General features: G+C 38.8%; 1 protein-coding gene across 24 annotated transcripts in view; it reads right to left on the reverse strand.

Moving 5' to 3' along the window:
• The window catches only part of NCKAP5 (NCK associated protein 5), a 438,779-nt gene that overhangs the window by 181,488 nt on the left and 240,180 nt on the right, over positions 1 to 17,111 (reverse strand). For 21 of the 24 annotated variants that reach the window (XR_007169250.2, XM_013186421.3, XM_066999996.1 and 18 more), the window contains one exon: positions 5,865 to 5,998. Coding sequence is in view for 22 of the 24 variants with exons in the window: in XM_013186421.3 (XP_013041875.3) it covers positions 5,865 to 5,998 (134 nt within the window). In the remaining 2 variants the exon portion in view is untranslated. The other 3 variants (XM_067000000.1, XM_013186430.3, XM_013186432.3) reach the window with 3 other exon arrangements.

Consider the following 17,111-nt stretch of genomic DNA (forward strand, 5'->3'; position numbering starts at 1 on the left):
CTTCTGTGTTTTGAGTTTACACATTCTTCAGTATTCTGCGGTCACTCTGACCTCACAGCTTGTTTTCCTTCGCAACTTCATTATGAAAATATGTATAGCTCATCCAGATGGTTTCTAACATCAGAATGAGAATTTGAAGCAAACTGAGGTAACAAACTCTTTGAAGATATTTCTCATGAGTACGTACCTTCAAAACTACAGTATTCAGATAAAAAAATGAAAAAATGAAGCTTGATAAGTTATAAAATTCCTTTTTTCTTCCTGTTGGTAAAACAACATGACACTACAATGTTCAGTCCAGTCTAGCCTGTGAAATGGGACTAAAATTCCCATACAACTTGAGGTGAGCTCCTCTTCTGGCTTAAGTGCAGGGGTTTGGTAAAACCATTCTTTTATTTTCTGCCACGTAAGAACTATTCACACAAAAGCTCCTTGATCTTACTTAAAACAGTGCTTGACACTTCTGAGCAAGGATTAGGGATGAAATATGTACCCGAGTGTTGTACATGCACATAAATAAAAATACTAATATGCTCACCCCATCAGTGTTAATCTAAAAGAAACTTCATCCTTTTACTCTGTCAATTCTAATCAAAAGCCCAGATCGATATCCTAAGCATTAGGTCAAAGCCCCAGTAAAATGCTATTCATGCCACGTCCTGAGGCTTAGCAAGGCGAGCCAAGAGCTGAGCATCCCCCCAGTGAAAGCACCCTGCCCAGCGCCCTGCGAGCAGCAGCTCCGGAGCTGATGCCTGCGACCCTGACAGCAGACCCCTCCCACACCCCGTACACCACCCAGGCCTCCCAGCACTCCCAGACCAGGGTGGGAGCAAGCTGGAGCGGGGGAAAAGTGTGAGGAGGAAGGAGCAGCAGGGACAAAGTGGCGTGGCCAAGGTCAACCTAGCACAACGTGTCTGAGGATGGACGTCTTGTAGTCAGCAGCAAAGCAGGCAGTAAGTGTAGGAGTGAGACACGCACCCGACATGGAACACTTTCAAGTCCCTAAGTTTAGTTTCATGTTTATTCACTAGTTTTCTACATGACATTTCACACAGGCACATCTAGTGAAATCCAGAGGTACCTAAAAGCCTCTGGGTTTTGTGAGGCAGTATGACAAGGCCAGCCTTTGATACAAATGCTATCTTTGTGACCACCTGCCCCCCCTTATGCTTAGGCCTGACCTTATGCTCAGGCCGCTTGGGGAGGACAAGAGATTTCTGCAGAACTATACAAACAAGAAGAGGAAAACTGTAGACAGCTCCTTCTGTGATACTTCTCATAGAAAAGGAACGAATTCCTACACAGTATTTTGTTCATCCCTGCTATGAGAAAATCAGAGGAATAGCATAAATTGCTGCCAGGAGAGCATTTTAATCACCCAGAAATGATACTGAAATGCTATTAATGGTTTAAATTGGCATTCAATGGACATTAGACAAACTGACCGACCACAGGAGCTACAGATACATCCTGCTGGTTTATACTTTCAGAAATAATCTCTGCTCTATATAGACCACCAGTCATGGCAGTAAGGCCTCTCTGAAGCGCAAGCAGGTGGCGACCTCTCGCACTCTCACATCAAGCAGATGTGACAGGGTTAGAAATGATGATGTGATGATGTTGGAAATGGGAAAGATCTCTTTGTCACAATTGCTAGGAAAACTGTTATCATCTCCACTCACCTGTGGACAAGCCCGAATAGAGCAAGAGGAATTAAAAATAGTTGGAGAAAAGCTCGTAGGCTATGCTCAAAATAATGGACACACAGTCCTTTCACACAAAGCGCTATCAGATTTGTAGGAGTCACGTTTCCCCTCGTCAGAAGTGACAGGCTTAACCCTAGGGTCAACACTAATGTGAGGGGAATGCTGAAATACAGTCTAATGAGAATTACACTCATCCCATTTGCAGGACCCTGGCAGACCAAACAAGGATCATTTCCTACTATTCCAGTAACATCTCTTCCTAAAAGCCTGAGGCAGCTTTCCAGTCACAGGCATCGATACCTATAAACAACATCGTCTTAACTGAAAGAATTTTTTAAATTTACCCAAAGGGGATTTTAAGGATTTGATACCAGTCTCCTCAATTATTGTTTAAAGATATACTTTGCAATGGTGTGCTCTATTAAAGCGGTTCCATTTAGACCAAAACACTAATCAAAATAACTTAAGTAAAGCTACTTCTTTTACTGCTTTAACATTTAATCCCAGTTTGGAGTCACATGTACTGTATGCGCTCAACAAAAAACAATTTGTATTACTTACTGATATATAGCAGAGAAATGTAATCAATTTATATTGCGTACATCAGTGTGCTTTTTAGAGTGAAACTATAAATCACACCTACTGCTTCGGGCAGGGTTGCTGTGTTTCTGCTCCTACTGCTGTAGGAAGACGCTGAAATTAGGAAAAGGACAGTTGAATCTAAGAACAAGGAGATACACAAGACAGTGGTTGTATTTTCTTCTCTAATGTCAAAAATGGAACATGTCCAAGGAGGAGCTAATGTTAAACTGTGAGCCATCAAAAATAAATAAAATAAAAATAAAAATAAAAATAAATAAATCCAGAAGAATTGACCCAATTTCTTCCAGAGCTGGATAAAGAGACAGCAGGCATAATACTAACCAGAATGCTAACCTGTCAGTATATGCATGAGAGATGCCAACAATCAAAATGGAGAAATCGGACTACATGACACTATCTTGGAAGAAACTGGGTGATAGGTATTTATAGGGTTAGTCACTGTGCATTTAAGCAACATTCATCTGTACACTGCCGTGCCAAAAAGGGCCTTATGTAATAACAGAGTAGCTGTAGTAAAGCAACAGATCTCTATGGTTTTAAGAGAGAAACCTTCAAAGATTTCATCTCAAGGTGAGATTATACTAAGGCAATGAAAAAATAACTGCATTCAACTACAATGTAAAATCCCAGTTTTAGCATTAAATGTTTTGTTTTTCTCAGGATCTTTGCACACCTCTAATAAAATTAGAGAACGAATTTAAAACAGCATGGATACACCACTATGGAATTCTGGAAAAGAAGTTTGGTTTTAAAAGCTCTTTCTTCTTCTGTGTAACTGTCACATATTTATCAAACTAACCACTGTGTCATTTTAAGGCTCTGGCAGATTTATATAGATGTTAAGGAAGAGAACTTCGATTTACTTCAGACTCAACCTGGAATATTGCTTACTTGGTAAGAACAGAAACGTCAATCAATTAAAAAAAAAAACACAAAAAATCAAACAAAAAACCCTTGTGTTCTGAAGTCCTCAATCTCAAACTAGATGCTTATTGATAGACTGAAGTCTTCACACAATTTCAGCGTGGAACAGCCAGCTTTCCTTGCCTGATTAGAAAGGTCAACTTACAGCTTTCATAGAATCGTGGAATCACGGAATCACAGAATGGTTTGGGCTGGAAGGGACCTATAAGATCACCTAATTCCAACCCCCCTGCTATCCACAAACCATTATGTTTCACTCTTTCAAAGAAAATATTTGAGATGCGAAGAAACACCCTCCAAATCGCAGCTTAACCAACTGTACTACATGTAAATGAACTCAGTTCAGGAATTACATAGATTTGAAAGATCTATGCTACAATACGTGTTCTTACTTTGGTCTATCTTCATTTGAAATCCAGAACGTTTGGGCCAAGAGTATTATTCTCTGGCCAGTTTCTTCTAAAGTACTTCTTATTTGCTTAATTTTAACATTTCCTATCACCACCTGTCTTTTCCCATTTAACTATGCTCAAACTGGAGAAAAAAGCCTCAAATCCTTCAAACAATACAGAATCTCCAAGGAACACAAGATTATCCTCTTGCCATTACTTGCTCAAACAGGGTGAGAAAAATACACTCATTTAGGGAGAAGGTCTGTACCTTAATATTCTACTAAATATAAGAAAAAGTAACCTCTAATATTCATAATGACAAACACAAGGTTTTAAAAGCAACTGAAGTATGTTTAAGTGAGGCATTCTCTTCCTAGCACTGGTCTACACTAAAATAAAATCATAGCACAACGAAGCCCATGGCAGTTTTCATCACTGGCAATAACAGGGCCAGCCTCAGGTGCTATTAATGAAAAGTGGTATTTAAGTTTGTCTTCAATTAGTATAGCTAATGTGCAGACAGTCTTGTAAGGAACATAACGCTGATTTAGACTGTATTCACTTTTATCTAAATCAGAGATACAAAAATAAAGAGACAAACAGCTTTAATCCAAAGAGCTTGTATCCCTCTGCTTCTTTATAGATAGAGCAAGCTAGACTGCAAATAAAATAATAGAAGAAAAAGAATGGATTAATTTGAAGATAGTGGACTTCAGGGATCCTAACTAATAATACAGTCATTCTTTTCAGAAATACTGTAGAAAAGAATCAGGCTACCACGGTTTCATAGGAATAATGAAGCTTTATCCTGAAAAGATCTGAATATGCAAGAGAGAAAATTTTACCAAGTTACTGGACACGTTATTCTGGAGACTGTTTGTTTCCTCTCACCTCTTCTTTCCTTTTTTTGTTTCTTAATCAGGACTGCACCAAGTTAAAAAGTTTATTTCAAAGGCTTCTAGTTATTGTAACTAGAATTATCGTTCTAAAATCAGCACCTCAGGAAATTCATCCATAAACAAAGATTAATATATAACACAATTTTCTAAACAAGAGTACAGGGTGTATTTAATTTGTGAATATTATGCAGGGACTCTGATAAGAATAAATAAAAATTGAAAACAAAAATCATAGAAAAACAGCAACAAAAAAAAGAAAAAAAAAGAAAATGAATAACATTTTTAGAGAAAGAATTTCAGACTTCTCTGAACACTTTTATAGTTTTTTGAAATCTAAAGAACATTAATGGAATTTTTCCAAAAACAAAATAACAGATCAGAACAAATTTTATTATTGCTATTAACTGCTTCTTCGTCGTTGCCTAGAAACCCAATCTCAGATAGAGGAGCAGCATGGCAGACACTGAGCAAAAAACCCCCAAGAACTAAAAAAAAAATAAAAATGAAAACCTTAAAAAAAAAAAACAAAGGAAAAAACACATCCCACAGCTTGTTTTCATCATATGAAACTGAACTTGAACTTTTCAATGATTTGGGGGCCTAAGGGAATGAGACCTGAGGGACTGAGTTAAAATACTGGATCTTGATGGAAAATACACAACATAAAATTCCATTGTCTCTTTCAATTCTGGTTTGATTGTTTTGTTTCTGTTCACGTGACAAAAACAATAAAAAAATTCTATTTGATGTACAAGATCTCATCATGCCTCATAAAAACAATAAAGAACTCCAATCCTTAATGTGACCATCTGAATTAATAGTTTGTCTTCAATCCCCCTTTCAAGGCTGGCTCCCTTGTAAGCGGAGCTCTGCTCTAGCACAACGCTCTGCTCCAGTAAATGCAGGATGAGACGCTAAGCTTGTCCAAGAAGAATGATTACCTACCCGGTAAAAGGCATCACTTTTTTTGTCATTATTGAGATTGATCAAAACCACTGCTGTTGGTTAAGAGAAAAGCAACCAAACATTGACTTATTTTTGAGAAGTGAAGACCTGTACATCTTAGAATATTACCGGGAATTCTAACCAATACAAAATCCTGGAAATTAAAACGTTCACCGTTATAGTGAACAATGGCATAAGCCTTTTAAATTTTACCTCATGTAGAACAGTCACAACAGTCATTCAGCCAAAATCCTGCTATGTTTACAGAACTTCAGAGGGAAAGCAGTTTTTGCCTTAGATTCCACCCATTCAAGCTATGAAGAGGTTTGATCAGTCTTTTTGAACCAAAGTTTGTTCTTCCCTTATTTTGAATGTAATTTATTTGTGCAACATACCTGGAAAACTGTTCTTGTAGCCCACGCATCTGAGCTCTGCTACGCTCTGACTCCAGTGTTACCTCCCGTAATCTTTTTTCACTCTCAAGTCTTAAATGTCGTTCTTCCTCCAGCTCATGTATCAGTTTCTCACGCTGAAAGACCATAGAAAGTGATTTATTAAATTGTACATGTAAAACACTTTTAGGATAAATTTTATATTTAATTTGGGAAAAATCATCAGTTAATCAACTATGCAGTCCAATCATTTTATTTTATTTTTGGAATGGCAATGATACACAGAATAACAAACGAGGGATTGAGAGCCTTTCATAATATCCCCATCACATTGAGCTACACTTACATAGCTCAGACTTACTGAAGTCAGCTTCAAAGCTATTTAAAACCAAACACTGTCCCTCTCCTTCTTCACCTCAACTCAAAATAAATTTTGCAAAAATATTTAAGATCTGTGATCTATCTTGCTTGGTGATAGATACAGGAAGCCTGAATCAAGTCACGATGGCAACTTGCACCCATCCCTTAATGATTCAGTCTCAAGAACAGAAAAGGACACGATTCTGCAGCCCTGGTTTTGCTGTAAACAAAACCAGAAAAATAAGACAAAACAAAAAACAAATAAAACAAAACCAAAAAATAAGGGGCAGGATTCTTGTCAGTAGGACAGAGTCTATTTGAGTTTATATATAGAAATACTATGACAAACATATGAATATGCCTGTAAGCACTGGGAGTCCAATAAATTATAGGAATAAAAATGCCATTAATTTTACTGCTAGTTCTCAAAGGCAAATAGATTATGCTTGTTGCTAATTCTTAAACTACAGGATCAAATATACCGTGCTACCTGGATATATCAACATTCGTCATGGAGTATCTGTGTTTTTTTTAAACTTCAGGTCCAGATACAAAAACATCACAGAAAAGCATCCTAATGATTTCAAAACTCTATTTAAAAAGTAGTAAAATGCAATTTAGGAAGAGCAGAATGGACTGAAAAGTTATAAAAAATGCTAATTTAATAAAAAAAAATGTATGCACAGCCTTTTCCATGTGACCTTGTTACACAGAAATTAAATTAAATTAGATTTCTCCTTGTGCATTTAAATGGGATAAAAAGTCAATAATAATAATAAAAAAGCAATTAACATGGTACTGCATTATACTCCTCCAATGAAGGCGTTAGTTGCCTAAGGAAGGGTTAAGTTACTGTAAAGCTATGCTGGGTGCACCACCTATATGCTTTGAAAAATTTCTGTGTGCTTGGTGAATTGCGATTTGTAGCCTGTCAGACAGTCTGATGGAGTTCCATTGCTGACCTAAATTTTCATGACATGCCTGCAAAAAACTATCTAGAAATTATACATACAATTTCATTAGAAAATAACAAAGGCATCTTAGTGTTAAGCCATTAAATGGGAGAGATATATTATTTGTACAAGTCTTACAGCTATAAATCTTACTGGATAATAATTTATAATAGTGGTAACCAAGGGACCAAAAATAAGAACATTACCAAGTGGAAAAGGGATCTTAAAGACAGTGATAAATAAGCAGATGCCACAAAGGGAGGCTGCACGGAATTAAATGAAATATCTACTACATACTTGCGCAAAAATATGGGAAATTACTCAGAGAATAGAGGGGGTTTGTCTAGTAAGTCACACACAATATCTGGGAAATGTAACACTGCAAAACAAGAAACAAATTACTGGAAAATAAAGATATCGTTCTAACAAAACTATCTAATCTCTGTTCTTACTGTTACATAACCACGTTTTGACAGGTGCTGAGTAATCCTTTGTTTCTGCTAAAACGAAAAGAGCAGAGTGCTCAGCACCAAGAAGAAGACACACAGCACCTTTGGGAAAGAGAATCTGTCCCATGAACATTAATTCGGGCCAGTGATATGAGAATAATATTAAAAACAGTTAGAATTTCTTGAGATCTGATCCCATCAACACCAACTTTTAAGATTATGCTGTTCCGGTGACCCTTGCTGAACACTCTTCTACAGATGCATTTCACTGCTGCTAAGGAGACACCTCGAGCTTGCAGGGAGTCAGAGGATAGCATAGAAAATGACACAGTAGAAAGGCATGGTTACTAATCAGTGCTTAAGACAAGTTTACAAGACTACAGAAATTGGACTTAAACCCCAATTACTGTCCCTGCGGTAACTGATAAGCCACCTCGGAGGAACTGCTCTGAACCCCAGCTGCCCAAGCTAATTCAAAGGGCCAGGCTGTGCCTGAGCCTCGTGGTACAGTAACAGCTCCACTGCGGTAACACGCTGAAGAACAGAGATTCGGCCATGCCTTCAGCACTCACCCAGCATCATTACTGCCGCAATGATCTTACTGTGGTACAGCACCAACCTCTGTGTGTCTGCTGCACTGGCCGTGCTCTGGTCCTCAGATAAACCTTCCTTCTGTATTAGGTACAAAGCCACATCTCCACGGGGAGGACTACAGAGAACTACGGTTGTTGTGAATATTTTGGGTACTTCACAGCATTTCTTACCAAAACATAACACTTCAAAAAGCAGATGAACATCCTTTCTTCCATCTCAGTGATCTCTGGTAGGTTGTGAACAGCTCCGCTGATGCTGCCCAGCAGAATGACTGTGCTGCATCTCCGTGTACAGCCATGTTGCCGCTAACCACAAACCCACATTTCCTAGCAGAACATAGAATATACAGCGGAGATTCACAAATTCAAACTGTCCCCTACAGGTCGAAGGGCAGCGTAAGCTATCTCGAGGTTTCATTTACCTCTTGCTAGTAGGTCACAGAATGCTGTTGCTACCACTTACTTTGTATTTTCATGTGGGAAAGTCTGCATTAACATCCTACATGAAAAGATCAGCACATCCACAGGATTTTTTTTTTTTTTGAAGAGTAATAAGAGAAAAGGATGTGGGAGTTACCTTAAGAAAACTATCCGTAACGCAGCAACAAATGCACTCATCAAGAACAATAATATTATAGGAATTAAATGTTTTAGCATAAGGAACTTCTGGACTGAGTTAAATGTCCAGTTTTTATTCAGTCAGCTCAAGGGCAAGCATCACGACACAGTATTAGCTATATGAGCAACTTGCTGTACAAAGCTTATGCTTCTTTCAGGGTATGGGATAAATAACAGGTAAATCACAAGACTCCCTACAAGACCAAAAACAAAAGTACTAACCTATGACCCTGAAATCATGGGTTCCCTTCTCAGCTACAAGAAATTTCCCATATGAATGAGAAGACTAAAGAGTCCAAAGGGAGAAAAAAGGAATAAGTTACCACCCACACTTGGAGAGTTTTCAGTCTCTAGGACACAAAACACTCACACGTACTACGTACAGTAAGCAGCTCCCAGCAGCAGCAATCTTATCTACAAGGAAAGATAACTACATTTTTATTCAAACACAGAAAAGCCATAACGAAGAGTCAAAAGAGAGAAGTGAACCTCATGTACTGAAAGGCCAGGATTAACCAGAGATTTTTTTGTCCCCAGAAGTAGATCACATCCCTGAATTCCCCAGAAACTGTGTTGTCAGAACACCCTTTATAAGCTCGTCTGTGCAAAATAAAGGTGTGTGAAAAAAAATGAACTAGCCAGAAGTGGTTCCTGTTTTTATACTGAATGTATGCTTACTAGAAAGGGATACAATTAGCATGCAACATGAAGAAAAGGTTAAATAAAAAAAGAAAGTGTTGTGAAACATCAATATGTTTTAATACCAGAAACATCGTTGCTATCTTCAAATGAAGTGATATGTATTCCCACTTGCCAATTCTTCTTTAATTGCAATCACCATGAGCTCTGCTCAAACTTTTCCCTGCTGCCTCTCCTCGCGCAGCTATAACCTTCTCCTCTTAGAAGTATAACCCTTACCTCACTCTTGTTTCCCCTTTTTCAGCCTCTCCAGATAGCCTCGCTTTCATCACATCTCCCTGTCAAATCTCTGGTAACTTTCCAAATATGCAAAAATTTCAAGTGAACAAACTAGACTGAAAGTCAGGGTTAGCAAGCTCAACCAATACTTTTAAGTACTAGAATATTTTAACACTTGAACAAGTACTGTTTGTAATTACTTTTTCATGAACGTTTGAGCAATTTGAGTTTCACTAGCTGCTCATTATGCTCGTGAGCAAGCATTTGCACGTCAACAAGTTCCTTTTTGTGTAGATGTAGAAATGTTCATGTCAAAATGTTTCCTTTCTCATCCAGTCAGGGACATGTACCACACATTAATTCGTCTTCTCAAAGTAAAGCAAGAAATCAGAGCGAGATTCATGATCAAAACAAAATGCATGAAAACTATTTATGGCTCAACTGAAATTAGGACATGTATTTGACAGAAAGATCCAAATTGCTCCTCAGCACTCCATGAAGAGGCAAACAGACAAAGCTTATTTTCAGAGTCCCTGGTTAATAGCCGTGCTCTCGGTCTCAGGACTGACCCCACGCAGCCCTGCGATGAGTGTCTCCTAAGAGGTGCTCAACCATTTAAATCTCCTGTAATTCACCAGGACCGCGTCGCAAATGTCAGGACCTGGTTCCTTCACGTTACACCCACGTGTGAACATCTCCGCTCTGGAGCTCTTGAATGACCCCTAACGCTACAACACCCAGTGGAAAACACAAAAGTGACAAAAAAATAAAAGTACACAGCACGAGTGCCAGCCACAAAAGGCAGACCAAGGTGCATGTTGTACAGGGCAGGGGTTGTACGATCAGGGTTTCATTTCTGGTGAGAGGTTTACACACATTGCGACTCAAACACGTAGTAGGTTAAGGTTTTGTACGGAAAGGCTACCTCCTTAACCATTTTTTTTCCTCTCAGGGCTATTTCACTGTCAACCCTAGATTTATATGTGGACAACAGTCAAGCCTTTGCATGTGGAGACTTGCAGTTAAACTCCTTCAATTGCTATTGCAAATAAAACAAGCAGATGCCTAGTTTGAGTGACAGGACTGGCTACATGACAAAAACTTACCAGAGTACTCTCTCCACTGGGGTCAAGTGTTCACCTAACTCAAGCAGGTTTCTTATTTCAAAATCCTCTAAGTCTCATCCTACTTTTTTGCTGGATGTGCTTGATGGCCCTCCCGAGTACTGACGATTTCATAGCCTCTGCATTCAAAAAAAAATCTAAAACCATTTTCCCCTTCCCCACCCTAATGTGCCATGCCAACAGCCTCACTTTTTCTAAAAGCCTGTAGGCGAGATGTGCTGGGTCTGCACGGCTGGGTGCGGGCAGGAGGTTCTGTGAGGAGAGGCCGGGGCTGCCCTGTGAGGACACGGCTGGCTCCAGCTGCTTCCAGCTGGTTCCAAGCAGTTCCAGCTGGTTCCAGGCAGTTCCAGCTGGTTCCACATGATTCCATCTGGTTCCAGCCAGTTCCAGCCCTACCACAGGGCCCCACTGAGCCCCTCAGCCACACTGGTGGTGCCTCAGGGACAGCGTAGTTGAGAAAGGACAAAACCCTGCAGGGCAGCAAGGTGTTGGATTAAATTTGTTTCTCACTACCCAGATCTACTTTAATTGACAATAAATTAAATTGATCTTCCATGAGTCAAGTCTGTTTTGCCTGTGACAGTAATTGGCATGTGATCTCCCTGTCCTAACCTCAGCCCAGGAGCTTTTCCATCTTGTTTTCTCCCCAGTCCTCTTGAGGGACCAAGGTCACCCCACCACACCAGAATATTTTGTTTTTAACTTTTTTATTTACCTTTCACATAAAAATCATACTAATCCATTGATCAACAATGTTATCTCTATGTTAAAAACATAGCTGTGCATCAAGATTTAAAACTATAGACACCTGCAAGTGAAATATTCAAGGGATTCAGCGTACACACACCACACATGCCATACAGGTTGTAGGTGTTCAAAAGGGAGTCAGCCCTACAGCTACACTGAAGGTGGTCCCACCTTTTTCTGTTTAGCCCTTCTTACAAACTACTGTTCTTACAAACAGACGGGTATTACAGGACTGCTCGGCTCAAATACGAAAGATGTCTTATATGAAACACAAATGTAACCTCCCCTCATATTTAAAATTAATTCATAAGTAGTAAAATGGGCAACTGTTTACACAGAAGTAAAATTCCTCTTTATTCTTGAATTCGTTCATTGCTTTCTCAGCGTATCATAAGATGGTACTACTATGACACTACTAATCATGTTAACATCAGAGAACAATTTTGTCAAAAAAAGTCGACATCAGGATACTTAACACGGGCTTAATATTGCTCTAAGTCAGGCTATTAACCTGCACATTAATTTTTTAACAACTATTTTTAAGCATTTGCTAAAGAGGGCTACAATTTCTGTATAATTAATATTGATTTCAAACAGTTACTTTGCACTGAATTTAAATGAGAGGGAGAAAATAATACACTTTTTTGTTATTGTTGTATGCAGTTTGAAGCACCACTAAGTCATTGCTAACCTGAAGTGAGTCTTTCTGTAAATTCTTATACAATTTCTGATGATACGCATCTGCTACCTTGCAATAAGAGTAATAATTTAGTAGAATCACAGCCTGGTCTGGAAAAAAACATGGTACCAGCCTGAGGATCAACTGGCAGAAGCAGACAACAAAAACAAAATCAAGCAAACAAATAGCTACTACTAGAAGCACATTAAAATTCTGCAAATCAGTTTCTGTAGCAAGTCAATGCCCAATACTGTTATGAATAAATACATATATTCAAAGTACTCAAAACCACTATTTTGCTATAATACTGGGGACTATCTGTACCAACACAGTAGCGTTGGGGGCGTTCAGAGTGTGCTGCATACTGCAATCACTGTCATATCAGCATTCAGTAACTCTGGAGCCTCTTAACCAAATTAGTGGATTCCAGCTCACTGGGCAGGATACAAACATAAGGACATTCATCAACATAAAGGCTGTGCTGCAACATATACGAGGGCTTGGAAAATTACTGTCAGGAAGGTGTGTACAGAAATATAAATTGCCCGTTCAAGATGACGTGCAAGAAGCCTGGGACAGGTCGCCTCAGTCTAAACCCACATGTGGACCCTCTGCCCCAAGACCTTCCACCTCTGCCTCCAGTCCCTACGCACACACAGGCAAATGGTCTGGGAAGCATGGGGAGATGGTGGTAGCCCCATACCAGGTGAAAAGCATACTCAAAATGTAAAGATATACTCATAAAGATATGGAAGAAAAAGCTTTGAAGTTTTTCTTCTGCCTGAGAGGAGCTAGACACTTACGCTCCACTTTTGAAAGCCTGCTGCAGGCAGCAGCCATGGAACAGCAGGGATGAGGAGGGCTAACCCTCATCCCCTCGCTGGTGGAACAGTTCTGTTTTCCAAGAATTAAGTGTGAAATAGTAATTGAAATGGAAACTGGAATTTGTGACTTCATCTCTTAGTTGGTTACTTTAACAGCGTAACTTTTCCTGATGCAGTGAGTATTTAATTCCCCCAATATAAAACACAGTAATCAAACAGTATTTGATCAAGTGCCTCTTGTCCACGGAAGGCACCTGAACCCCCATTACCCAGAGCCCAAAGTCTGGGGCTCCCATGCGAGGCGGGACCTTTCCATCAAATTCCCCTTGTGCAACCTGGTCCCAAACCCAGCACACAGGAGACTAAGGTCCTCTGTCTAAACTTACTTCACTCACAGATGATAGGAAAGAATCATAAGAATAGAGAGAGCAGATACCATTTGTTACTTCATCATAAATTGTACCAGGTACTGTGTTTTTGTTCAAATTAAAATGAGTGAAACTTCAGTGTCCTTTGTTTGCTCCTCATCGATCGCTGTTAAACCAAATGTTTCTCATTCTGTAATCAATACTTCTCTGCAAAAATAAACCAAGGCACTGACAAACAACTTTGCAGCACACTGCAGCTTTCCTTGTAGCGGACTTTGACAGCATGAAAAAACACTACCCCAACGAACAGAAAAAAAGAAGTGCATTGCTTATTGCACTTATTACAATTTTAACAGGCTGCTTACAGCTGAATCATTTTACTGTAACAAGACTTTATTAAATCAGCCAGCTATTGAAGCCAGAACTTTCCAACAGTGGCAGTTAATATGCCTTTGTCCTTTATTAATGTTTCCAGCTATACTGGGAAAACTGACAAATACTCTTAAACACTCGAAGCTTTCCCAGTGATGAAGTTATAGGTGTTTTTAAACCACTGTGAAGCATTAAGATATAAACAGTAATAACTTAAGCACTTGGAGGGTTCATGGAGGGAGAGGTAGCTTTATTTCCCCATCTCTTCAAAATAAACTTAAAGGTAAAATTATGTCGCTGCTTTGTAATCAAAATGAATTACCCTTTCATCTGATACAGGCTTTTACCACAGAGACAGTTCCCTGAATTATAATACAGCTCTAATTTTTTCCCCAATTATTTCATGATGTAATCATTTTTTTCCTAACCTTATTCCCACTAAAGCTCTGCAACAGCAAGATATAAGTAGTATAAAAAGCATCTCCTAATTTTAGGCTGGTATCTTCTAGCTCTTTCATTCCAGTAAGAAAAAACGATGACTCTCTGGAATAGGATTCTGCTCCCAAAATGACAAGCTGCCCTGAATAAGCCAGGAAAATCTAATTGGCACTAAATAATTTGTATTAGCATTTTCTAAAACTGCCTTATAAACAGTTAAAGTGAGTAATTTCAAGCAAATAATTTATTTTTCACTATTAAGTTTTAATATGCTGATAGATCTCTCCCTTTTGCCTCATAACAGACTAGTGCGTGTATTCCATGACTACCAGATGTAAACTTCAGGCTTTGCTTGGCTCTGAGATGAATAGCAGGATAGGAAACATTTATTATTACTAGTGATATTTTAGTGACAGTAGTTTACAGACTTTATATTCTTGGGTGATAACACTGCTCCAGAGCAATTCAAGTAAATTAGAAACACTTTCTTGGTATGGTTACTACTTCCGAATAAAATAACACTGGCTTTCATTGTGCAGTAGCTCAAAATTGCCACCATGTGGCAGGACAGCAACTTAATTTAGCATTATTTATGCTGCACTGATATGGTTTTAATTGCATCTGTACAACAGAATAACTGCTGTGCTGAAGCTCCTTTATCATTGCAAGCCTACAATTAATCTGAATTAGGCAGGCTATTACATGAGCAACGCTGTATATATAGTTGGAGTTGTAACATTTATTTTACAGATTTTTTTCACAGAATAATTCATAAAGCCTTTCAACACAGAGCTAGATGGCTAGCACTACTGTCTGCCCATCTCCTTCGACAACTATGGCTCATGGCCACCCCTTGGAAAGGAAGCTCTTATTGCCAACAACTCTTTAATTCTGTGAAGCATGCAACAAAGGCCACAGAAAATTGGAATTGCCATTAAAAATAAAGTAAAATGAAAACAAACACCACCAACAACGCCAAAACCCACTCCTAGTCTTCCAGAATCAACCGAAGGCAAGTATGTGGTCGACTTTTCTTTTACCACCTTTCCTGGAGACACACCTGTTGCTGTCTATTGGGTTACACCCAATCCACCACAGCGACACGCACCATTTGCGGACATGCCTTATGCAGGTGAACCACCTGCATCCCCAGTAGCCACCATTACCTAGAACTTCTTAAAGATCATCTCCATATCATGTTTTCAAAGTTGAACAAAGGCAAGGATTTTTTTTTTATTTTTTTTTTAATCCTGTCTCCCTCATACAACGATTACTGTTCATTCAAATTCACAACTGATAGCCCAATTTCCAAGACTGGTATTGATCCTCAGTTCTCAGCCTAATTCTTTTTCCATTTTGGATATATTATTTCCTCACAGGGGATGAGTGTAAAGAGAATACTCTTAGTGAACAAGGAAGTCCCACACAGATCAAGGTTTTTTTTTCATTATTAATCTTAAAATGATAATGCTTTTCAAAAATGAATTTGCAAATGTAATTGAGCTTTTAATAGCTTCAACAGACAGTAATTAAAGAAATTTCATTTCCCTAAATTAAACATAATGAAATGTTTTTCAAGATCAAGTAAAAACTTGGAAACAATATTAAGACAGAGATAATTCATATGAATACCTAGTATTCAGAAGTGTGCAGAACAAACTTCTGTCAATACCAAAATGAGAACCAGTGGAAGTAATATGTAATGTAATGGAAATTTTTTTCTCCCCTAACACATGTTAAGTTTTAATAGCTGATTATAATTCCAAGCTCTTTGCTACACAGTTTTTTGATAAGGTGACATGATTATATTAAGATGTCTAACTAAGCGCAGACATGGGATTTTTTGGTTTTTATGCTGTTTTAACTTGCAGTGCAGGCAAAACACTGACCAAAGTTCTCTCAAGCGCTTTACACGTTCTTTGTTTTGTGCCCTACAGCAATGCTTTCAAAACAACTATCTGAAAATAAAAAAAAGTAATGGAAGTTTGTAAATAAAGAAATCTCTCACTTAGGGAAGAGTGTTTTGGCAAGAAAGCGAGTAGGCCAGCAAAACATTTAATTAAAATGTTGATGTTTCTTTACTGTTACCATTCTACAACCAACAGAGACAAACACGAACTCTTCTTCCACATTTTCCTCTGCTGCTCAAAAACATGGCTGCGGAGAGTTACCCATCCCTTCTGGTGGCAGAGGAAGGAACTGAAGAATGAATACCAGCCATTTTCACTGTTCTCGTTGACCACGTCCCTGAGAAGGCCAGCAGAACCTGAAGGAAGACTCATGGTGGGGTTGGTATTGCTTGGGGCTGGAGCTGCCAGCAGCAGACAGGTCTCTCTCTGCTTTACGCTTCCTTTCTACTGCTGCTGTGCTGGGCAAAGGGCAAACAAAGAAGAGTAAAGAGCAAGACAGGAACAAAAAACAAGAGTAGCCTGGCCTTCTGATGTTCCTTGTCCTGGTGGAAGGACGGGTAAGAATGTACCTTTCCTCACGGGACCTGACAGGGGCAGAACTAGCACCGAACACTACAGGTCTGGGCCGTATGACAGAGGGTTGTTTCCACAGTTGCACATGCTCAGATTACATTTAATTTTTGATATGGCACAGTTTTGTTTTATAGTTAAATAGCAGATAATTGCTGTCAGTTTAGATGAAGTTCCAGCCTAAGCACTATTGTGATTTCATATAAATAAAAAATAAAGTCCCATAAAGAACAAAGGAGAACCTTATTACAGTACTGTGCTATTTTGTTCATTGCTATTTTCATTAACTTGTGATTAGCACCAGGACTTATCGGCCATCAGAAACCA

Source organism: Anser cygnoides, chromosome 6 (assembly GCF_040182565.1).
Source record: "Anser cygnoides isolate HZ-2024a breed goose chromosome 6, Taihu_goose_T2T_genome, whole genome shotgun sequence".
NCBI classification, from domain to species: domain Eukaryota; kingdom Metazoa; phylum Chordata; class Aves; order Anseriformes; family Anatidae; genus Anser; species Anser cygnoides.